General features: G+C 36.8%; 1 protein-coding gene across 1 annotated transcript in view; it reads right to left on the reverse strand.

The window, feature by feature from the left end:
- Positions 1–2,171: 2,171 nt before the first annotated feature.
- Positions 2,172–26,469, reverse strand: part of znf526 (zinc finger protein 526) — a 30,298-nt gene continuing 6,000 nt past the window's right edge. Inside the window, 7 exon segments of the mRNA XM_051920881.1 lie at positions 2,172–2,552; positions 6,544–7,331; positions 7,334–8,060; positions 12,858–13,020; positions 13,196–14,046; positions 17,647–17,772; positions 23,009–23,226. Coding sequence (XP_051776841.1) covers positions 2,355–2,552; positions 6,544–7,331; positions 7,334–8,060; positions 12,858–13,020; positions 13,196–14,046; positions 17,647–17,772; positions 23,009–23,226 — 3,071 coding nt within the window. The 3' untranslated portion in view covers positions 2,172–2,354.

Consider the following 26,469-nt stretch of genomic DNA (forward strand, 5'->3'; position numbering starts at 1 on the left):
GCTGATGGTGACCAATGCTGTATAATGGCAAACAAAAAATTGCATTACTCGCGTCATATAAGCCACACATCCACTAATCAGTTGTATGCACAAAAAAATGTAAAATACATGCTTTTTTTTGCTAAAATATTGATGAAAAAAATACTTCCAGAATTATCAGTGAACATCATAAACAAGACACTCAAAGCCTCATGGGAATGACTATTTGAAATGAAGACAGGACTCTTAATGTTCAATTCAAAAAGTCATTCCTAGTGTTACTTAACTGTCTTGTTTAATGGCTGTTGCATGTATTCCTCCATTAGTACTTCCATTCAAAAGCCAAAAACATAACTAAAAAAAACATATAAAGACAAAAAAAAAAATAGAATTACAAATATACAATAAACAAGATCACTTTTAAAACCAGCAAAAAGTAAACAAAAAGTAAACACTAAATGCTTGTTTTGTTTGATTTTCTTTTTTGGCTCCCATGACTTAACTTCCATTTCAAAGAAAGTAGCGCTGACTCGTCGATTTTAAGTTTATACACAAGGCAGGAATTCAAATTCACTTTTTAAAACCAGATGACATTCAAAATAAAATATATTAATTTGTTTGTAAATATTTAGAGTTAAACACAAAGTCACTAGTTTAATCTCATCTACTATGTAACCTGAATCTATTTTATGTATCAACTAATTAGACAGCTTTATCAATAAAGATTGGTCCAGAAATGTATATACTTTGTACTGTCATATATTTTGCTTAGTCCAATTCAGAGTTGTGGAGGGCCAGAGTTTACTCCACCATCACAGATCCAGCTCAAATATATAGCTTTATCAAAATCACCAATCAACCTGACATGCATGTCTTTGAGGATGTGGGAAGAAACCCTGAGCATGTGGAATAAAACTCATGCTGATATAGGGAGGAAGAATATCATCCACAAGGGCAACAACTGATCTAAATCCACAATTTAACTCATCGCCATGCTGTGCCAAGTTGTCCGAGAAATCATTTTATGCTAAACATGAATATTTCTAATCAAAAATTAAAAATTATTTGCTTACTTATGTCATTTTTCTTTTTTTTTTCTACTTTTCAAGCTCAGTGTTGGACACAACTTCAAATAAAATTATTTATTAATAGTGCTGAAAAGTCATAAATACACATTTATTGAACATTTTTTCCTTACTATATATATATATATATATATATATATATATATATATATATAAAGTCACTTAAGTTTTAGGAAAGGGAGAGGTCTTTTTTTTAGCGCTGTTACGAACTTCCTAGTTTAGCGTTCGTTAGTAGTCCAAAATTATATCCCTTTTTCAATCTCTTCTTGTAATTGTGGGGAAGATTACCATAATATCCAGAAAAACAGGCATGCATTGCAGGTAGAGTCTAAAATCTCCCTGTGTCAAAACTGACAACCAAAAACCTCTACTTAAATTAGTTTTACATAAGTTAGTCTGCATATTGTCTTCACCAACTAAAGACTTTAATAGAATAGCTCACCTAGACTGGAAGGAAATAACCCTGCAGCATTCTAAATTATAAAAAACAATTATAAATACAATAATGAACTCCATGTGGCTCAAAATAGTATACTGTACTGTATGTCATATATTAATCAGGAATCTTTGAATGTTTTCAGAGAAACTGCCTTTTGCCGACACTGATGATGAAACGTTTCCTATGCACTACAGAACATTTTTTATTGTTGCCATTCCATCCAGAAGTGTTTATGAATCTATCCCTAAAGTTTTGCTTCCATGTCGAAATTACAAAGTTTAGAAATAAAGTGGCATATCATGCCTGCTTTAGAAACTGATAGTGCATTAAAGAAGAAAGAAACCTGGACAGCAAAATCTATACAGTGAACACTTTTTATTTGCTGACCACATTTAGGGTGCACTATACTAGTAACACTAAACAATACATGTGTCTGACAAATCTGTATCCTCTCTATTTTGTAGGGTTGTTACTCTTTGTGTGTAGAACTGTAATATGGCAATCTACCAAACAACAATTGTTTTACTATAGCTTTGTTGATCATTATGGGTTAGCAATAAACCCTGAGGTGTTTAGATTGATGGATCCGAAACCTTACTTGGTAAGATTTACTGAATTTGAAGAAGGGTAAAATATATGGACAGATGAAGAGTTACAAAGACTCAAAGTACATGAAACTGCATTTATTGAACATTTAATATACAAAAAACCCAAAACAACAAGCAATTACAGAAATGAAGCTGTATAAACTGCTGGTCATGGGCTCTGCTAGCCAACAGAGTCATTTATTAACAAAGTTTCTCTGACGGAGTTGCTGGGTCACTGTACTTGCTCCACTCAGTCAACATCCTTTACATGATGGTGTTGACTTGGATATTGTCAAGCTGCATGTTTTCTACAGTAATGTTGTCCAGCTGTAAGCTGCTCTCAATAGCTGCCTGGTAGATTTCAATGGTTTCCACAATTGGGATGCTGGAATCAGACGTCTCAATAATGGCAATTGTGTCCCCAAATTCAGTGCACATGATGGTTGGTGTTTGGGACTGTGGCTGCAAAAACAAACACAGTCAAAAATGTGTTAATGGTTAACTTGGAAAGATGTCAAACTTTTATCTCTGGCTCCCTGACTTTCAAACAGCATAATCAGGTATAACATATCATTAAAAAAATAACAAAACATTGAAATCTGTCAACAAAAAAGAAACGTTAGTATATACATTACTACAATACTGCATTCATTTCCCATTAACATCAATGAAAAGAGTAGCAAAAATTGATTGAAGTTGTAGAAATTGTAAAACACTTAAGGGAAATAGAATGGGTTTCTTTTCTGCATACTTCCTCAACTACAAAAATTTTAAACCAGATAAGGGAATGCTGATTTGCTAGAACTAGACAGTTGGCAAATCTCTAAATCATTCTGTCAATGTTAGTAGGAACAACATAGCAGGGAGTGCTTAATACTCTGTCAAATTATGGAAAAGAACATTATTTTAATTCAGTTTTTGGAAGCTCACTGGATATACCTGGATGACAAGATCCGTTTAATTTTTTTGTAATTATTGTACAGTATGTGCTTATAAATCCATATAACATACACTAAGTTAGAACTATTATTTATCAAGAATCCTCAAAAAAGTATCCCTCCATTTTCCAAAATATTGCTTCACCTCACTTTACATTTACTTGTCTTGGTGGGGATCACAGTTGCAGCATGCAAAGATCACCAAATCAGTCCCCGTGATTCCCAGTAACACTACTCACTACCCTCTGGGGAGCTCTCAGATGTTCCTAAGCAGGCAGAGAAATATAACCCTCCAGTGAATCAAGAGCCTGCAGTAGACCAAGGCAAATGTACACCACACCTAACTGGAGACACCCACTACATGCCCAATCTACTACAATGGGCTCCTCAATCTGAAGAAGCAGCATTTTACTCCAAACTCCCCCTGCAATGCAGAACTCTTCAAATTATCAGAGACAATAAACCCTGCCATCGTTTACAAGAACATCATTCCTCCTGTTCATATTTAAACATTTATTCTTACAAGTAATTTGTAAGCTTCTTCCAAGTGCATAGCTCCAGCTTCACCACCACAGTCAGGCACAACAGCACCACAGTCACAAATCTTCTGCCAGTATACTGACTTGCCAGTAAATCATGCTATTATATTTTCCACCACTTTGAGCAAGACTCTGAGCCATGTTAATTGCTCTACATGGGGCAGTTTCTCATCTCTTATCTGGAAGGAACAAGGTGCAAATTCTCACCTCATTTTCATCAGACTCAGCTGTAGAAAATTCCAGTGAATTGTAGAGATCAAAATCTGACAAAGCCAACAGAAATGCACCACCTACAAACAGCAGAGGAATAACAGCTACATTGTAGATCTTTATGATCTTTAAGGGGTGGCCAACATCGGTCCTGGAGGGTCGCAGTGGAAGAAGGTTTTCATTCCAACCCAGTTGCTTATTAGAAAGCAATCCTTGGCAATCTCGGACCATGTTTAACTTTATAGCTTGTTAGTCTGCAATGTTAGGTTTTTTAAGTGTACATTTTTTTCTTTCCAAGGATATAATCCAAATGATTTAAAGCCTAAAACAAGTAATTTTCAGTTGTCATATTAGTCTTATGTTTTATTAAAACAAATAGTGCACGATGAATCCACAAAGGTGTAAACGGAAATAAGTTAGATGGACAACTGCAGGTTCCTTTGTCATTTACATCTTATTGCTAATAAGGAGCCATTAAAAGCAGTGAATGCAGCTGTTTAAATAAGCAATCAAGGATGGGGAACCTTAACAAGTGAGACCATTAAAATGAAGCATCAAAATGTCACTTGAGCAATAAGTGCTTCATCAGCAATAATCCACTTCACATTAAGAAGCGAAGTTGGAACAAAAACCTGCAGCCACTGCAGCCCTTCAGGACTGATGCTGCCCACCCCTCAACTAGATGCTCTCCAAGTCTCATGTGCACTTTGATATCCGGTCTATGAAAACAAGTAGAAAGAAGAGACAAGAGGCACCACACATGCTTTACAAAGTCATGGCATAATGCCATATGTGCAAACATGATGCTCACTCTGTAAATGCAAGGACAAAATGATATGCAGAAGTGCCCACCAAACTACAAGGGATGTTCAAAAACTTTCTGCCTTTTTTTTTTTTTTTTTTTAAAAAACGCACTATTTATTAAGAATTTCAAAAACAAATGACATCGCTTTTTCACAGTCACCTTCGTTTGTGATGCAATTTTCCCAGTATCGTACAAAACTTAATGCGCAATTTACTACTCTTCCTGCCTTCACCGTTTCCAACGAAAATATAAAAATGCAGAAACTTTTTTGAATGTCCCTTGTTTATTTGCTTTTGACACTACACAGTAGGAAGCCTTCTCAAAATAAACACTGCATATGCAGAAAAGACGGACAAACTCCATGATCTTCCAAATATCTGTGCAAAAACAAAGTATTGGATGAAATCTAAATTGTTCTTTACAAACTTGAGACTCGGTTTTAAAACAGTCTTCCTTCCAGTTCTCTGGGATAGGCTTATCTAGGGAGGCTGAGGTTTAGGATAACTCTGCAACTGAAACACAAGCTCTAATCCTCTTATCAACATTTCTGAAGCAATGTTTCTATCTTACAATTACTAGAACACTAAAGAGGTGTATTAACCATGACACCGACACAAGATACATTTTTGGCTGCATCACATCCAACTCTGTGGCCTTGACAATTCAGAGCTTTTTAACAATAACAGTGACCTCAGCTGCTAAAATAATCCTCACAGGTGGCGAGTGGTAGTGCTGCTGCTTTGCAGTAAGGAGACTGTGGAAGATTGTGGGTTTGCTTCCCGGTTTCTCCCTGTGTGGATAGCGCTTTGAGTACTGAGAAAAGCGCTATATAAATGTAATGAATTATTATTATTATTAAAATAGGCCTAATTGCAAACAATGCTTCTGTTACTGCCTTTCCAATAGGACATGCCAAGTGAGTTAAGGATTCTTAAAAGTGCTCCTTCAGCCTCTAAATAATGTCCCATATTTAGGTTAACCTTTCCTACCCTTCCGGAAAATTGCATGCTCATCATCCTATTTACACTTAGTGGAATGGTTTGCCAGAACTCTCATTTGCCATGGCCTACCAAAATTCCTCTCACATACAGGCCTTTGGCTCAACATCTTGGTCTGCCAGGATCATTCAGTCAAATCAGAAGACCTTTTTGCTAACACTTATGGAAAGCTCTTTCTACAACTTAACATCTTTCTTTACTGCCAGCATCCAGGGTTACTGTTAAAAAATTATAACAGCTGAACAAGAATGTGTAGTAGATCAATACTTGCTATTTTACCTTAAGGGGTTCTGTTGCAAGAATTTATAGTTGCTTTAAAGACAGTTATACAGCTGAAGTTCTATTCCATTTGTTCCACACTTAGAGCTACAACTCTCTCAAATTCCAGAGGTATTTTTCATCAATGCTTTATTTTAATACAGGATTGTTGATTTAAAAGTTGTTTACCTAGTACATAACTAAATAATTTTAAAGCACAGTTCTGAAGATGAATGGGAAATTACCTTAAACTTTTAAGTCTCTAGAATACAAAATGTTTTGTATTTCATCTTTTTCATGAACTCTAAAAACTGACCATGTTTCATATATGGCTCTCTACATGCTTTTGCATAATTTACTGTAATCATGCATTCAGGTCCATTCATGTTTCAGGTTAGGTATACTAATATTTATAGAAATACCAAAGGTTGGCGAGACAAGTAGTCAGGCTGACCATTTTCTACCAAAAACAAACAAAATCACAATTTTCTGGGTACCAGTTTGTTGCAAAAAGGGTCAGTTCTAAGCTTGACAGTTTAAAAGACTTCACATAAAAAAATAATAAAATGAAAAGTGAAATTCACATTATAGAATATACAAAAACTGACAATATTTTCAAATCCATCTTTCACCAAGCTGGGGAGAACCTTTATGTATGAATCAGGGTTAGGCTACACAAGGCATACCAGCAAAAGCATCTCTTACCTGCTGTACCTGAAGCTGTATGTGTTGTTGTGTTTCAGGGGGAAGGTTTCCTTTCTGTTTCCCATGTGTCTTCCGATGGCAGCGCAAGTTTGAAAAAGTCTTAAAAGCTTTCCCACAGTCTGGGCATTGGTGTGGTCTCTCTCCAGTGTGAGTGCGTCTGTGCTCCGCAAGGTGCATGGACTGAACAAAGCATTTTTGACAAATTTCACATTGGAAAGGCCGTTCACCCGAGTGTGTGCGCAAATGCTCACGAAGATGAGTGGCCTGTCGAAACCTCTTGCCACACTCGGTGCAAGGGTAGGGTCGTTCTCCTGTATGGATGCGCTGATGCAAGGCCAACCCTGAGGCAGAAACAAAAGACTTTCCACACTGTGCACATTTATGTGGACTTAGCCCCCAATGACGACGCTCATGCAAATTTAGGCTTCCTTTGTTAGTGAACCCTTTAGGGCACTGTGAGCATTTGAAGGGTCTTACCCCAGAGTGAGCAAGTTCATGAAGTCTCAAATTGGCTGGAGAGTTTAACCTTTTTCCACAGACAGTACACTCAAAACTCTGTTTTAGTACACTCTGGGTAGAAGTACAGTGGTGTTCTGACAACTTGGAAGGATTTGCAAAAATTATTCCACATTTATCACAGTGGTATGGTTCTTTTCCTTGATGTGACAATTTATGGAGCTCTAACAGTCTCTTCTTCAGAAAAGAGCGATCACATTCAGAGCACTTATAAGGGAGTTCTCCTGTGTGCTGATATCGATGAGATGCAAGCTTTGAAGGGCGGGTGAAAGTAGCCCACATTCACTACAGGAGAATGGTGCAGTGGAAGAGTGGGAAAGCCTGTGCTGTTGCAGGTTTGAGGACTGTGTAAATGTCTTTTGGCACACTTCACAAGTATATGGGCGTTGTCCAGTATGGGTAAAATTGTGTCTTGTAAGGTTAGCTAAAGAAGAGAAGGTCTTACCACATTCGCTGCATTGATAAGGTCTCTCTCCAGTGTGGGTACGTAGGTGGTTTTTAACATGCACCTGTTTCTTAAAACTCATTCCACAGATATTGCATTTAAATTTCCGTTCAGAAATATGCACTGTACGTTTATGTCTAACAAGCCGGATCTGTGTAGGAAAAGACTTTGGACACAGTGGGCAAGGGTAAGATTCTTCAGCTTTGGGTATATCTTCGTCGGTAGTACTAGCAAGTCCTTCAGTGCCTGGTGGATTACTTGCATTCTGTTCTCCCTCTGGCACAACATCAGGACTCGCATGAAGCACACCGTTCACAGCAGCATTTCCATTTTCCAAAGTCACTGGCACACTAACCAAACATTCCTGTGACTCCTCTGGCTTTCCAGGACTCAACTGACTGCAACAGCTTTCCACTGTGGCACCTTCAGTATATATGGCATTGACAGACTCTGTTCGGCTGGCTTCTTCCTTTGTTTGTCGACATTCAGTGGAGCCATCAGGTAATGCTACCCGTGTTGGCTGCAGTAACTGTGTAACTGTCCTCCGAACAGGAAGCTGAAAAACAAAAAGATGACATTCCAAGCATAAAAATATTACTGGAAAAGCTGTTAACAATGGAATCCTAATTCTTAATGTTTTACTACAGCTTTTACCAAATGACCCAAAATGATCTATACATTCCTTCTTGAACATGCATTTTCCTTCATAAGGTCACAGAAAGATGGAACAACACAGGAATTACTAACAATAAAGTCCTACTAATAAAAAACTTGTTTTGACATTAGATTAACACTTTACATAGGAACAACAGTAGTCTCGGAGAAAAGAACCAAAAGCCATAAGCATGTTGCAAGTACTTCATTTGCTCCTGTTTAGAAGGACAAGGTAGATTAATACATCCCTGTTGGTATCACACTGGCATCTTTTTATAATTAAGTTACAACTTTTGCCTTAAAGAAATGGCAGACAATATTTTCATATTTTTTATTTCTGGAAATAAGACATGCTGTAGAAACAAATTCAACCAAACCAGTTAACAGGCAAGGCATTTTATGATGACAACAATAATATATTCAAATTGTCTAAGCAGAAAACAAAATTTTAAAACCATGATATTACCATTTTTATATACATTATTCAAGAGGGGCAACATTTACAAGGTGAAATAATGAAGCTCAATGATAAAAACAACAATGTTTCTTTTAAACTTCACGGAAAATCAAGTAAAAGCTACGATGTAGAGCACCTTTGAGAGGAGACAGATAAATGTAAATCCTGAAATGTTATGAATATATGTGGCAAACCATAATAATATATGAAACAATAACAAGTTAAACAAAACAATTTGCCAGGGAAAAAATATTACTCTCAGTTGATCCTGACCATGCATGTACAGTGTATGTTGAACCATATGCAATTACTTTGCAAGTAATCAAGGCAAAAATGCTAGAATTCTCTGAAAATGCTTCAAAAATCCATAAAAAGGGAAGCAGACTGTCATGGGCCTGTGGTTTTTAAATATTGCCATAATGCTGACACATTGCTCTCTTTGTCATATACAAAAATACACATTACTAAATACAATCCAAGACCTAGGATTTTCTAAAGTTAAACTAAGGAATTTTTATTAAAAATTTTGTCTGAGGCAAAGATTTTTTAAAGAACACAGTAACAACACTAATGGAAATGAATGGGACTATATAGGAAAAGGCAGAGCAGACTGACTTTTTTTTTTTTTTTTTAAAGGAGATTCCATTCCTTTAATGTTGGTATTGTTATCTTTTATATATTCTACAATTTTGTGATAGCCTGTGTAATTTTCGAAATCAGGTGTGCTGAGCTGGTAAAATCATTTTAAGAGAGCCCTGATGAAATCAACAAGCTGATGAAGAAAGTGGGCAAAGTTTTGTAATACCCTCTCTCTCTACACACAGTAGGTAGTAGAAACAGTTAAGAGAAAATGAATGGATATTATGAACAAACCAGCACATCCTCTCTCTGACATACTATCATCAAGTACTTTCATCCAATGAATTATTCAGCATATGTGTCAAAAAAATGCTATTGTGGCTCCTTTATACATATGGTAATATGCTTTTGTAATGCCTCACTGTGACTGTATATTTATCTTTATTCAAGTCAGATGTGTTCCATTAAATCAATTTCACTTTGGATTTATGCATTCAACAAAACTGAAATGTAAAAGTACAAGTTGATGAAAAACTCTTATTTAAATGACTCTTTTTAATAAGGACAAACTATTTAAAAACTGAACTGAAAATAGATACTGTTTTTAACCCATATGCTGTAACAAATTACATGCATTCCATCTCTAACTAGTCATATGGATGTACATTTATTATTGAGCTCAACTTGTTTAAACAGCATTGATTTGTTCGAGATTCAATTTTTCTTCCTGTGACTTCTCTCCTTCTCCCTTCCTTTGTCCTTTTGTTTTTGCTTTCATAAAAGCATTGCATTTTCTCTCAGTATGTTAATACTACTACAGAAAAGTGGTTCTATTTGAAAGTGTCAACAATAACCAGTGCAGAAGAGCAACAGAAAGAGTGTCACACATTTGGTCAAAAAATTGAGCATTTTTACTCATTCGTCTGAACATTGTATGTGCCATTTTTTGTTATTTTTGAACACTAGGGGGCTCTGCCCCCAGCTCGCTTCGCTCGCCCAACCCCGTGATTGGTTTACTGGATATACAATTTAAAGAGATTGTTATTTTCATGGGAATTGTTACATATGCATTATTTTCACTTTTACTTTAAACGCTTTTGCAAAAACAATACTCGTAACCACGCACAGGGCCGGAAATAAAGGACATCTCTTTCTCGCAAGACGTATAATGCTGCTCGCGTTGTGAAGGGGGGCGGCTGAACGCACGCTAAGGATATGCCGTCGAATCATCTGCTGTCTTTCTGCTGCTGGCGAGCTGCCTGTTCTGCTTGTCGCATGTCATTGTTTTAAGAGCTGGGAGCACATGATGCGTGTCTGCCAAAAGCAATCCAACAACTGCTAGGTTAGATGTCTGTGGACTTGTTTTAAATAATGGCTCACTGCCTTGTCTCGTGTGACGTTGGAAAAACAATTGTCCTTTACTTCTGGCCCCGGGTGTGGTTAAATCTCTTTCTTGCAGGACGTATAACGCTGCTCGTGTTGTGAAAGGGGGCTGCCCGTCGATCATTTTAAAGCCTGTACAGCCACTGTCCTTTCTGCCACTTTGTGTCTCTGCTGCTCGCGTTTTGATCGCTTCTCCGTGATCATAAATATACACCTGACCGAATTGTTTTCTTTGAAATTAAACTTGTCATTGCTTTAACTGTTGCGGGACCAGAGATTCTCATAGCGTATGGTCCATTATTGTGTAAATCTACGTTTTGTGCATTGAATGATGCGAAGGCGAAAAGACTTTGTTTTCTGCTCTTTGCCTTTTGTTTCTGACCTCACTTTGTCCTGCTGTTCTTTCAATTACACCTGGTCCTGATGATTAATTTCCTTTTGTTTGCGCTAATGCGATCTTTTAGTTGTCGACATTTCATTTATAACGTATTGTCCTTTATACACACTGAGATCTCTGGATCTGTGTGTGCTGCGTGCCTTTACACTACTGATTTTTTTGCTGACCATGCTCTGATATCGCTTGTAAGTAGGGCGTGTCTTGCAAGAATCTCATGTTCTATATCCCCGCGAGACACTCCATGGCCATTCTCTTTCATCTCGTGGGTCTTTTATTTGTCTTCCGTGATCTTAACAGGAAGATCACGTATTGTCTCCTAGTCATTCTCTCCCACAGGATTTTTTTTTTATAATAGACAAATATTTTTCATGATTGAAACTTCAGTGCAGCCATAGTCAGAGACACAAAGAAAATACCAATACTACTACTGCTACCATAAAGAATACTAAAAAAAATTGAGTTCAAATGCAAGAACAATTCAGTTGTTGCTGACAATCCAAACACACCAACAGTAAGGAAAACTGTTTTGAGAAAGACAAAAGAGCATCACAGTATCTTTTGTGATGTACAATCTGACAAAATGCGAATTAGTACACCTTACCAGCATTAAATACGATAATTTCTCACCTTAATTTCCATTCATAGATTTTAAATTAAAATTGAAGCATTAGAATTTTGGACACCTTGAAGAATAATCACTTTTCACAGGTCAAGATGCAGATACTTTTTAAAAGCAAAGGAAAATTCATACTATGAAAACCTAGGTAAATAGTCATTACATGATGCAAAATAAACATAATCTGTATATTTCTAAATACCGTATACACTCGCAGATAAGTTCTCCCGCATGTAAGTCGGGACTTGATTTTGCCGTATAATTTCTGGTATTTTATAATATTGGTCGTGTAAGTCGAATGTGGAAAACTCACGCTATTGGTCCAAGAGATTATGATATGCTAACACCCATCTGAGAGAGTAACCACTGAACACACTGCCTTTTTTTTTTTTTTTTAATGTATTCTGTTTACGTGACCACACAGTAATACCCAAAGCAACATTTGCAATGATCTGTGTTTTTTGTATCTCACACCCTTATACACCTTTATCGTAAGAGCATCCCTTATCTACGATGGAGCGTTCGATCAGAAGAAAATATGAAGCTGGTTTTAAATTAAATGTTGTTGAAGTAGTGAAAGAAATTGGTAACTGCACTGCTGCAACAAAATTCGATGTATCTGAGAAACTTATGTGAGACTGGAGGAGGCAAGATGATGTTTAAAAATAAAAAAAATAAAAATTTAAGTGTCACATTTTTGAACGGGCATATAAAACACCAATCTGTAAGCCATATGCACACAAAAAAACATGTCTATTTTAAAATATTATAGTACTATTTGAAAATAATTTAAACTACAGGAGGTTTTGTTCATTGTAGTCATTGTCTGATGTTGATATTTTACTGTCACTAGTCTCTGAGATATGCAAGTAAATGTTCACTGCAATATGTTCACACGAAATATGTTCACTTTCATTATCTTAAAATTGTAAAACAGCACCAACAGCAAAAGAACCAACCATTAGCGTGGGAAGCTTAGTATGGCACAAAGATTTGCACATTACACTTCTTTGTTATGTGACAGATATTTTGTGTGCATGTTTACTGTTCTTCGATTTAAAATTATTGTTAAACATAATTGGTATTCTAAAGAAAGTATACCTAGCAACTTCAGATAAAACATCACACATTGTGAAATACTTTTGCACTACAGAACATTTTTTGCACTGGAGTATGTGTTGACTACCTAACTTCGCTACTGTAAATATTCTGTTAAAAGAATATCTAATTACATCATAGAAATATTTTTTCACCCTTTCATACAGACCTGTGCAACACTGGACACAGGGTTGTAAGGTGGTTGTGGTACTACAGCAGGGGTTCCACTCTTCCCTGAATGAGTTCTTCTATGATAAAGATACTTGGTCATGTTAGTGAAGGTCTTGGCACAGTATTGGCAACGATGAAGAGGTTCAGGTGTATGCGTCTTCCTGTAAAGAATAATCAACATACAAGAAATACTTAAGACAATCTTGAAGCTCTTTTTTTAAAAAAATATTTTTACCACATTAAAGAGAGTTCAATATTCAAATATGATAGATGTGAACATATTACTTAAAAGTAGAACTATGTTTTCAAACGGTTATAAATATTGGTAACAACTACCTGTGAACAATAAGAGTCATTTCAGTGGCAAAGCCAAGTCCACAGTCGACACAAAGATACAGTGCCTCCCCACTGTGAACCCGAGCATGTTGCTCCAGAGAGGCAGCCTTCTTGAACACCTTTGAACATTCTGGGCATTCATGTGTCCCATCAATGTGTACCTTCCTGTGAGCAGCAAGCCGATTAGCCGAGGTGAACAGACGTTGACATTCAGGACAGCGAAATTCCTCACGCATATGGTCAGCACGTCGATGCCGCCTCAACTCTTCAGCAGAACTGAAGTCTAGCTTGCAGTCACTACAACGATGGTAGGGGCTACGATGAGCATTCTGCCTTGAGAGCACTTCATGGAAGGCACTGCTACCACGTTTAGAACTACTGTCCAAGACCATGATACCTGTTCCTGACTCTGTCACCACTATCACACTTTCATCCTCTTCATCATCCTCTTCTTCTGCTGCTTGTCCATTCATTTCAGGTGGCATCACTGTCTCACCACTCTCTTTATCAGCTTCCAAAAAGTGAGCACCTTGGTGCTCTAGAAATTCTTCAGGGGTCTGAAACAGTGCACCGCACTCTGAGCATTCATAAGGATGGATCTGCATTGGCTCATCGTCCTCATCAAGGCAAGTCCCAACAGTTGCTCTCTGATAGGAATGTTCAGAATCAGACAATGCAATCACAGAACCACTTGTCTGTTCCACAGCTAAAGGTGTTGCGGCACTGTTAGCAGATGATCCTGTAGACTTTGAAAATGTTTGTGATGAAAGCAGTAGTCCTCTCGATTCACCGCCCTGTGCCGAGCAGATCTGAAGTTGCACAGTGCCTGTTTGTTGCTGTGTGGCTAATACCTAAGATAAATAAAAATGTACAAAATTATCATTGCTGCACTACTGAATAGAACTAAGAAAGGACACTAGGCAAATTAATGACTAAAATATTCTTGCTGCCATCAGACATAAAAAAAGAAATTTGAACAGGCTGACCTGCTACATCTATAGTTAACTGCCAACCTACAGCACATGACTTTAGACCAGAACCAGAGCAAATCAATGTAGCTGATGAGAAAATACCAAATGCATTTACACATACAGTATCTTAAAAGTGTAATTTTTTTCTCTTTTTGTTTTGGCAATAGGTTACACAGTTTGAACAGAAAGTAAAAATGAGTTGTAAATGTGACGGAAAATGTAAACACAGACTATTCAAACTGATTTCACATGCATACAATTTAATGCTTAAGGCATTCTTAAGTTCTTTTATTAGTAAAACACAAACTGAATTGTGAGATTAGTGAAGAAATAAGTATAACTAGGAATAAAGTTTGAGAAGACTAATGACAAGAAGCTGTTCATTTACTTTGTAAGAGTCGAGAGATACCGAGCTATACGGCACCAGATTTGCTTCATTAATACACTAAATGTCTGTTACTTCTGCTGTTGCAGGAAAATACGCAACCAGAAATTTGTGTACCAGTTTAACTGCGGGCCATGCACAGTCACATTAATGTATTGTTTATAAAAAGTATGCCGTAAAAATAGTTTAAATGAAAAGAAATATGTTGAATGAAAGTGTTTTGATCTTTATATAAACAGTTTAAAGATTTTTTTAAACATATCTTATCAAAAAAAAATAGAAATAATTCACTAAATATTCTTGTCAACTTAATGTAAAAAGGCTGACCATATGACAATTATGTTTAACAGAGTTTCTAAAAATAAATACATTTTTTGCAGTTCATAATTACTAATAAAGAAAGAACAATGACAGAAAAAACAGAGCATGCAAGTAAAAAATTATATTAATAAAATTACAGTCTTATGTATTATTATTATTTTCTGGGTTTCACTGGCAAATGGTATTTTCTTCTCATGGTTCTTTGGTGAGCAAATGACTTGTAACTGACATTTGGATTATTAGTTTCATGAATGTTTTGACATTGTCTGCTGTTACTCAAACTGGATTCCCGTTCAAGCCCATTGTATCATGAATTCTGTTATCTCCATGAACACATGAAATTAAACATTTTTCATGATCATCACTACAAACAACACAGATATATATTTATCATTTTTGGTTGAAATAGTCCTTTAACGCACAGGTGTCGAACTCCAGGCCTGGAGGGCCACTGTAGCTGCAGGTTTTCATTCCAACAGTTTTCCTAATCAGTGACCCGTTTTCCCTGCTAATTAACTCTTTTTCCCTTCCTTTTAATAGCCCTGTTTTTAAGAATTCCGTCCTCTGAATTGATTCGTTTCTTCATTAAATGGCAGCCAAACAGAAATGAGATGTGAAACGAGCCAACAGATAAAGAGCCAAACTGGAACATCAAACTCCAACCAGTTTCTTAATGAGAAGCCAATTCTTGCTGTTAATTAAACCCGTTAATTCCATAGCTTGCTGCTGCTCTCATTCTGCTACAGCAGACATTTCCCAAAGTGTTGATTTTCTGTTTCTGATTATTGACCTGAGAGATCAACCTTACCGAGACCCTCACCTTTCTTTATGTTCAGATAATGTGGTTAGCTGGTCACATGGCAGCTCGTTTTGTGTCTCATTATTGTTTGGCTGCTAATTAAGGAAATAGAAAGAACTAAGGGGTCGGAGTCGAGTTAATTAAATCTAAGGTAAAAGAAGTTAATTAGCAGCAAAAACAGGTCACTAATTAAGAAGGTGGTTAGAATGAAAACCTGCAGTCATTGCGTCCCTCCAGGACTGGAGTTCGACACCCCTGCTTTAACGAGTATGTTTTTTATGGTAATATTTTGCATGACTTTCTTCTCACAACTAATCTTGAGGTCCCTTCATCATTATTTTCTTAAATGGAAATTCCTATTTGCACAGCTAGTTAGATTTTGAATATTCTACAACTGTTCCAGATCATTACAGGTGGTTTAATGGAAAAGCACTGCTTTACAGCTGATCAGCAATACAAATAAACAAAATTTCCGGGCTCTGCATACAATGTCAAATATAGAAAAAAAACAACTATTTATGTAAACGATACTGCAATTCAGTCAACATGAAGCTCGACAGATAAAGTCCTGCAAGTGGTGTAATGCTCTAATGTTTTACAACTAATTTTGTTCAAATAACCCTTCACAATTTAAAAAGTAAATCTGGTAATACAAAATATTTTAAGTCTATCTAAATACAATCCTTTATTTTTGTTGTAAATAAAAGCCAAAGTAAATGACTTATTGTTTAATTTTATAAAGCACAACCAATATGTCCAATTTTAAACATGACCTCTCCACCCCTACCAAAAAATGACAATGACAATATAAAATGCTTGTAAGAGAGGCAATACATGTAACAAAATTGTAAAATTTAACGAACAAACCATTATTTTGTTGTAGTTCAATGTGGTCAGTGAAATTTTGCATCAACTCAAGATGGCATCACTTATTCACACAGTAATATTACCAAAAAATGTGTAGACTAAATCAAATACATTAGTTATTTACTACCACCATCCATTATCTGTCTCAAATTAAAACTTCTAAAACATAACAAGCTTCAAGGAGAAAACAAGATGATGTGCAATTGTAGCTAGCATGTTTCCACTAAAGTGGAACTGCTGGTATTGTTGTAGTGAAACATAAAACAGAAACTATAGTAGGAGTTCAAACACAAACTATATAGTCTAGTCAAATATATCCAAATTGAGCATTTCCAAATCCACAATTAGTACTGCATGCATCTCACTCTGCTACTAGTCACTTAAACAACTTGATTCCTTGATCATTTGATAGTTACTCACGCATATCTATGTGGGACAATAAAAAACTAATCAAAAACTGCATATATGCAGCTTCTAATGCACAGTCCTTTTTTTCCCTGCTGTTTGGACATTTCTGAGTGGAACTTCACATACATATAACATAAGGAAAAACTTAAGAGGACAGAAAAAAATAATCAGAACCTAGCAAAAATCAGAAGTAAAAGGTCAAGGTGCTTGTTTACACAATTGTGTTTTTATATATTAATAAATTATAAAGTAAAAATGGAGAGTATCAAAAACTGGGAGAGCTGACGGGGAATGTAATGTTGGAGTCATGCAAGACACTGAAAATGGAACACTGATTAGTTAAACAACATTCATTCTAATGATAAGAAGTACAACTGAAAAAAATGTCCCAATAAGTGGAGAATGTCTGGTGAGAAAAATCAGTAACAGGCTAAAAGGAAGATGACAAAGAGAACAAAAATATTGCAGATGAATGCTATAAATGAAAAGGACTCCTATATGAAGACATTTTTTTTCTTTCTGAACATGCTTATTTAATTTCAGTATTGTAACTGCTTAGGCCTAAATCAGTAATATCAGAGAAGCATGGAGTGGCACTCTATTGCAAATCACAGATAATCACAAAGCCACAGTTAAAGCACTATATTAGTGGCTCCTAACCACAGAGAGACAGAGTAAACTAAAAGTAAAAACATCTGACCTGTGCCAGGCTTAGAATTTCCCCTGCTCTTTCATAGCGATGCTCACTTAATACAAGATTTTGTAAATTGAAGAAGGGCCCTCCTGGGCCATCTGTCTGAACCAAGATTTCTTGATGTTGAGGAGCCTATCAAATGAGAGATAAAAAAAAAAAAATAATAAGCCAAACTGAATCTTTTAATATGTGCTAAAGCATAAAATGCATGGAACTTGCAGCAAGCAAATCGCTAACCACGTCACATACATGCCCACCTACCCAGAGTTCTTCCTGAATGCATTACAATACATGCAGCAGTAATACTGAAGGAATACTCCACCTAAAATATGTTTATTTGTTACTGATCCCATGCATTTTGTAGTGATGACCAAGAAAACATTTTTACAAATGTTTCATGGAAAACAAATTTTTTTTAGATAGAATGGCGGTCTACAGTGACCAACACTGGACTATAGTACAGGGCATAAACAAGAAATGCAATTCACATGCGATTGAGCCTTTGAACTGAAAACAGGAATTTCCTCTTTATGCCCAGCATTAATTTTTCCAGAAGTACTTATTTAACAAAAAATGTTTGCATTTTGCATGTTGTAATTATAAAACTAGATAATGGACATGTGGATTAGGCAACATGAGTAATGCCAAGATTTAATTTTTTCTTCATTCCCTGTATACTTTTGATATTGTTTGCTGTGGTCCTCGGTTGGTCATCATAGACCACCATTCCATCTTTTAACTTTTTTATCTCTATTAAAACGTGCACTTAATCTTTCTTGGTCATCAGTACTGTGGTGGGCTGGCACCTTGCCCAGGGTTTGTTTCCTGCCTTGCGCCCTGTGTTGGCTGGGATTGGCTCCAGCAGAACCCCGTGACCCTGTGTTAGGATATAGTGGGTTGGATAATGGATGGATGGTCATCAGTACAAAACACATGGGTAAGTAACATCTAAAAGAAAATATAATTCCGGGTGGAGTATTCCTTTAAGCAAAATTTTTTTATAATATTTTCATTAAATAGTAAAATACAGATTTTTTTTTTTTTTTTTTTTAAACGAAAGGAGTGTATTTTTCTTCAGATTAAAATTTGAAACACCAGTACTTACTAATGAATGAACCTATTATTTGTAGATTCAATTAAATACCATCACTATTATGCTTGTAATATAAATACACTTACTAGATCTTAGTGACTGGTATACCTATTATTAGCTTAATAGATGAACCCTGATTATCCAAGATAATGCAGACCAATGCTACCGCGGACTCCTGAAAACTCTTGATAAAATGGATGGCCCTGGCCATCTAAAGTTAAATATTACAGATCTAAAATTTTTTGCCAATTTATATGGTACAGTATCACTTTTAAACCTCTTTTCATACCTGGCATTGCAAGCAGTCTTTGCTTCCATTTGGGAGACTGGCGTCATCCCAACTGACTGGAAAACGGAATTTATCATCCCTATCTGGAAAAGGAAGAGTGTGTGCACAGTGGAGGTAGAACCTCTGTGGTTTTCCCCAGTTGATTCTAGGGTTCATCAGGGGTGTGCTCTATTCCGTTCAATGCTTGCATGGACTGGGTGTTGGGTAAGGTCGTGGAGTCCAGCGGCTAAGGGGTATCTGTTAGCAAAGAAAGATTTACTGATCTTGACTTTGCCGATGATACTGTGATCTTCACGGAGTCAATGGAGGCTCTGATCAGGGCACTCGAGAGACTGAATGAGGAGTCTGAGCTTATGAGTGTCGTGGATAATAACTAAGATCCAAGCCTTTAATGACCTCTTAGGCACAGCCATCAGCAGTGTGCGTCTGTGGAGAGATTATCGACCTTGTCAAGAGGTTTACTTACCTTGGCATTGATATTCATGTCATTGGCGACTCTTCCTATGAAGTCAGTAGACAGATTAGGAGAGCATGGGGGATCATGAGGTCACTGGAAATGGGTGTGTGGCGCTCCCGATATCCTAGTGCTTCCTGTCTTGCTATATGGTTGTAAGACATGGACGCTATCCAAAGACCGGAGACGAAGACTGGACTCCTTTGATACTGTGTTTCTTCTGAGAATCCTTGGGTACCACTGGTTTGACTTTGTGTCGAATGAGCGGTTGCTCATGGAGTCCCGCACATTACCTACATTGTGAGGGAGTGTCAGTTATGGCACTATGGCCATGTGGCGCGATTCTCCGAGGGTGATCTGGCTCACAGGATCCTCATTGTTGAGGACCCAAGTGGCTGGACCAGGACTAGGGGACACCCACATAAAACACCTGGCTGCGGCAGATAGAGGGTCATTTCCGGTGGGTAGGATTGGACCGCGTGTCTGCCTGGGAGTTTGCCAACTAGGATCCTAAGCTGTTTTGTCGTGTGGTAGGTGCGGTAGAATGCTGTACCAGTGCATGCTTCCCAACCTGACCATACCTTAGTGAATTTATGATTCATTGTTTCTTTGCTGAAATGTTTCACATTCACCTCAACATCAAAATTTCAGCAGGTGTACTGTCTTATTGCTATTCAACATACAAAAGTGCCATTTCGATAGCATCTACACCTTCTGTATGAGTAATCTTGGGGGGATTTTCTGTGCAGTCCTCATTGGTATGTAAACTCAAAAATCCTAAGAGAATGAAACATTAAAGCATGTGTTCACGGTCAATGCTGGCAACACATTGACAATAGCTGAGGGGTACATGTGGGGAGGGGTGAATGAGTCACACCCATGTTCCTACAGTCACCAGCTCCTTGATTGTTCACTTGGTATAGTTGAAGTTAAAAGTATATTAGTTATGTGCCGAGTACAGTATTCACAGCAGAGTCTTTAGTAGTGTATGATATTCAGAGGTTTGCCTAGGATAATGCAAAACCTTAGGAAATCAGGGTGCAGATAATTGGGGTTCTACTGTACTCTGCTCTAATGTAATCCTTATGGAGGCACAAAGTTTAGAAATTCTCCAGTCTCCTCCAAACTATTAAAAAACTAAGATCTGCTTGGTCAATGAAGAAGCAGCACTATCCACTGTATCATCATGCCACTCTGTACAAATCAAAATAGTGAATACATTAACTGAAATTAGATTTTTTTAAATTAAGCTTGAAACACAGGATTTAACTATGAAAGATGTCCAACTTTTTTAGGCTATAAACTTTATTAAAATGTTTTAATTAATTTTTTTGTTTACAGTATTAGGTATTGTAAGGTTCTTGCCCTTCTTCAGCTTTGAAAGACAAAAATCAGTCTCTCTGCCTTTCCAATTTCCAATGTACTTCAAAATATCACTGAATGAATAATGGCAGTACAGTCTACTGAACTTATACTTACAGTGGGGTAAAAAAGTATTTAGTCAGCCACCAATTGTGCAAGTTCTCCCACTTAAAAAGATGAGAGAGGCCTGTAATTTTCATCATAGGTATACCTCAACTATGAGAGACAAAATGAGAAAAAAAAATCCAGAAAATCACATTGTCTGTCTGAGTTTTGAAGAATTTACTTGCAAATTATGGTGGAAAAAAAGTATTTGGTCAATAACAAAAGTTCATCTCAACACTTTGTTATATACCCTTTGTTGGCAATGACAGAGGTCAAATGTTTTCTGTAAGTCTTCACAAGGTTTTCACACACTGTTGCTGGTATTTTGGCTCATTCCTCCATGCAGATCTCCTCTAGAGCAGTGATGTTTTGGGACTGTTGCTGGGCAACATGGACTTTCAACACCCTCCAAAGATTTTCTATGGGGTTGAGATCTGGAGACTGGCTAGGCCACTCCAGGACCTTGAAATGCTTCTTACGAAGCCCACTCCTTTGTTACCCGGGCGGTGTGTTGGGGATCATTGTCATGCTGAAAGACCCAGCCACGTTTCATCTTCAATGCCCTTGCTGATGGATGGAGGTTTTCACTCAAAATCTGTCGATACATGGCCCCATTCATTCTTTCCTTTACACAGATCAGTCGTCCTGGTCCATTTGCAGAAAAACAGCCCCAAAGCATGAGGTTTCCACCCCCATGCTTTACAGTAGGTATGGTGTTCTTTGGATGCAACTCAGCATTCTTTCTCCTCCAAACACGACGAGTAGAGTTATTTCATCTGACCATATGACATTCTCCCAATCCTCTTCTGGATCATCCAAATGCTCTCTAGCAAACTTCAGACGGGCCTGCTCATGTACCGGCTTGAGCAGGGGGACACGTCTGGCACTGCAGGATTTGAGTCCCTGGCAGCGTAGTGTGTTACTGATGGTAGCCTTTGTTACTTTGGTCCCAGCTCTCTGCAGGTCATTCACTAGGTCCCCCCATGTGGTTCTGGGATTTTTGCTCACTGTTCTTGTGATCATTTTGACCCCACGGGGTGAGATCTTGCGTGGAGCCCCAGATCGAGGGAGATTATCAGTGGTCTTGTATGTCTTCCATTTTCTAATAATTGCTCCCACAATTGATTTCTTCACACCAAGCTGCTTACCTATTGCAGATTCAGTCTTCCCAGCCTGGTGCAGGTCTACAATTTTGTTTCTGGTGTCCTTTGACAGCTCTTTGGTCTTGGCCATAGTGGAGTTTGGAGTGTGACTGTTTGAGGTTGTGGACAGGTGTCTTTTATATTGATAATGAGTTCAAACAGGTGCCATTAATACAGGTAACGAGTGGAGGACAGAGGAGCCTCTTACAGAAGAAGTTACAGGTCTGTGAGAGCCAGAAATCTTGCTTGCTTGTAGGTGACCAAATACTTATTTTCCACCATAATTTGCAAATAAATTCTTTAAAAATCAGACAATGTGATTTTCGGGATTTTTTTTCTCATTTTGTCTCTCATAGTTGAGGTACTGCGGTGGGTTGGCACCCTGCCCGGGATTAGTTCCTGCCTTGTGCCCTGTGTTGGCTGGGATTGGCTCCAGCAGACCCCCGTGACCCTGTGTTCGGATTCAGCGGGTTGGAAAATGGATGGATGGATGGATAGTTGAGGTATACCTATGATGAAAATTTCAGGCCTCTCTCATCTTTTTAAGTGGGAGAACTTGCACAATTAGTGGCTGACTAAATACTTTTTTCCCCCACTATAATCCAGATGAGACTGTTTTTAGTTGCAAATAATTTCAGCAAAGAAAAACACACTGCACTGTTGACTTCAGACACAGTATTAAGTTACGCATGTACAGTAAACTCATATAGTTACAGTATTAGAAAACAATCTGTGAATCAAGAGAGACCGATTTTAGGTATTATACCTGACCTAGAGTACCATCTCAGAATGATGCATACAATTGTAAGTTTTAATAACACTAAAGTAACATTTATCTTTCTACTGTACTGTAAAAATTCACTGAATCCTTTTCATAATTAAAAAAAAAAAAAAAAAAACCACTACCACATTAGACAACTGACCGAATCCGTTGAAGCAGAAGGGCTTTCTGCAGATCCACCAACTTTTTGCTGTTGTGGTTTAGTATGAGTTTGTCGATGAGCAAGCCACATGTCTGGACTATCAAACAAAGCCTGACACTCAAGGCACTGATAGTGAATCTGCTGTGTAGATTGCTGAGTTTCTCCGATGCTGCTATTAGAATGACTCTGTGCTGCTTCATCTAGGCCTTCAACTGCAGCTTTGAAGAAAGAAAACAGAAGCATAAGTATTACCAAGATAAGAATAAGACAGCATATCAGCTGCAAACATGGATATGAACATGGATATGATACAGCAAAGAAGAGTCCATAGAAGCCTCAGTTTTAAATTTATTTAAGAAGGCTAAAAAGTTAAATTAGAAATGCAGCTGTTAGAAAAGATACAGTACAATTCTGTAGTTTGAAGTTTGTGTCCACAAACATGCCTATGGTGGAAAAAAAGATATCAAAGAAACTGCACATTCTTTTGCAAAAACAGTCTGCTTTACAAATCAATATATTTACAGAATATATTCACAAATGTGACAGTATGCCTAGAGTATAATTGTGTTGCTGATGTGGTTGATGACAAATGCATAAATCATAAAAACATGGTGACAATAGATACATTAGAAAGGTGCTGGCAATGATGTGTGCATTAAGGTACTCATGCCCATCTAGAAGGAGCCAATCACAGTGCCATTATAACATCAAGTACTAACATCAAAGAGTCCTTATGAAAGGCCTGAAAAGTGTGGCAACTGGATCATCTTCTGTGACAAGTCCACTACTACCTTGGGGTTCGTGATCAATACTTAGATGTACCTGGAGGCAAGGATAAACCTGGTTTATTCCACTCAGTATTTTTGAAAAGCACAAAACCATAAAAAGTATTGTGGGATTAAGCACGATCACCTATAACTGATGTTTAAAGGTGTGATGCCAGGGAAATTTCAACACATCTAACAGATTCTGTAAATCACAGAGTCTTCAGATATATCCATGATGGACCTTACTGTATGTACTATATTATATTTTGCAACAACAGCTACAGTCTGCTCAACACCTTTAATGATTTACTGCCTGTTTATAAGAGCCATTGAACAGTTGTTTAAGAAAATGTGCCATAGAACACTGCTCAACAGCGATATGATTCTGCACACCAACAAACCACTGGTTGTACGGCTTACCATAAGAATATTTCTCTAGTCTGTGTTTAAAAAATGTAAAAGGTACACATGTTCCTTGGTACTAAACTTTGGCACCATCTGTTCCACAGTATAAGGCATAACTGAGAAGGCTCTCCATGTGTTCCAAATAAGACAATTTTGTTCTTCCCTGTTCTCCATATCATTTAAATGCAGTAAGTTTTTAACTTTAATTGAGTCTGGGCATTGTGATTAGCATTTCTTTTGTGAGGTAGAACTTTTCTTATTTAACCAGGACAACAAAAACTTAATTTTATATAAAATACTTAAGACAACCAGCCTCTCTCCTTTAATAAGAAGATCACACAAAACCTACTGAAATTTTCAATTTCCCCTTGGGATCAATAAAATATTCATCTATCCAGTTGTCTTCTGTTTTTATTGACATCTGCTTATTGATCTTAATTGTAAAACAAGGCTAATGCACTAAAATGGACTACGGTAAAAGAGTGTGGGATGCCCTGCAGCAGACAGGTCACTAGGAACCTTGTTAGATTTGATTCCTGCCTTACTTACAGTGCTGCTAGGCTATGTTATGACCCCCAAGATCTTGTACCAGAATAAGCAGATTCAGGAAAGGACAGTAATAAATGAGAGCATTTAGATTTTTAACTTTATTTTGTCTATCTTCCTTAAACCAAGGTGACCTACAATTCAAAAAGATACAATGATTTCTAAACATAACCTGTAAATGTCCCACTTGTGTAAGTGGCAAAGCCGCACATATATCTTGTTTTGCGAATAACATACTCTACATCGCTTTCATTGTCATCTTTAACACACAACTTATATTGTATGTTATTTAATAAACTGAAAGTAACAAACAGTAAATCAACATACTATATAATAGGAGAGTAAAGCAATCATAGATAGATAGATCTATCAATATATTACAAAGGCACTCTACCAGTCAAAGATTTTAGAACACCTAATCTTTCCAGTTTTTATTGAAATGTAAGTAGCTCAAGGCCAGTAAATAACCTGAAATGGTATTTTTTTTTTTTTTTTTAAGTTTAGGTTATGAAAAACTGAAAAATAATGTTATATAATTTTACTTAGTAAAATATTTTTTACTATTGAAGTAGGTATTAACATAAATTATACACAAAAATTTGTATAAATTAAGCATTACAAATACAGACCCTGATACACAGAACATACAGGATAAAACTAACATGTTTAAAAAAGCATCAGTTTTCAGTTTATGGTCACTGGTGTCCCAGGGGTGTGCAACTCAACCACTATAAAAGCCTGAAGAAAAATTCATAATCAGAAATAATATTTAGTTGCCAATTTCCTAACAAATGTTCCAACAAATTTTAGTGTACCACATTTAATAGACTAGATTTATATAATATTAAACAGTCTCTCTCAGCGCCAAATACTATTCTTTTGACACCACCAACCATCTCATCTAAATTCAGTACTACAACACTTTGTTAATACCTGCATATTTTCAGCAGTTAGATCGCTATCTCCTTCAAAGAGTTTCTGACTTAATTAAAAATTTCAGAATTTCACTGACAACAAACAAAGAAAAAAAACCTGCCAAATCAAAAATGTAAACATTTTGCAATTGCTTCATGTTGCTGGGATATTCTCCACTCCAGTGATCCTAAACATAATAAAGCAGTCTGGAAAATGGATATAAATTCTTAACAACAATATAAGTGCTTCATTTAGTAAAGGGTGACTTAAGTATTTTGTTCTTTGTCACTTCCAAACTTTATATCACAGAAAGCCTTGCATTTTTTGATAAATGAACCTAATCATCTAATTATGTGACTGAGAGACATATAGATATATACACATACTATGGCAGCTCATGGCACTGAAATTTATGAATTCACTTTTTGATTAATTGACCTTTAGGAAGTGTCACAGGACTATGACTTGTTCACAGCACTTTTGTCGAGCAATACACAATTTTTTTCTTGAAATATGTAATGTAGATAGCAGTTTCTGTTATTGCAGCAATGATAGGTTTAGGGTTGTATGCACTGCTAAAAGTTGCTGCATTTTGAAATTTTCATTATTCATACAGCAAAACAGATGAAGGCACACAGGTTGTTATTCCAAATAAGGAATACAGAAGTTCTGCAGTAAGAAAGACAGGACTTTTGCAGTAAAGTAGTAATACACACTAATCATGGCACCAAAGCGTGGCAACATGTTGCATGTTGATTAGCACATGCAATTAAGAATTTAACAGCACTATGTGAAAATATCGACCTTATGAACATATGGTAATAGTAC

Source organism: Erpetoichthys calabaricus, chromosome 17 (assembly GCF_900747795.2).
Source record: "Erpetoichthys calabaricus chromosome 17, fErpCal1.3, whole genome shotgun sequence".
Lineage (NCBI taxonomy): Eukaryota > Metazoa > Chordata > Cladistia > Polypteriformes > Polypteridae > Erpetoichthys > Erpetoichthys calabaricus.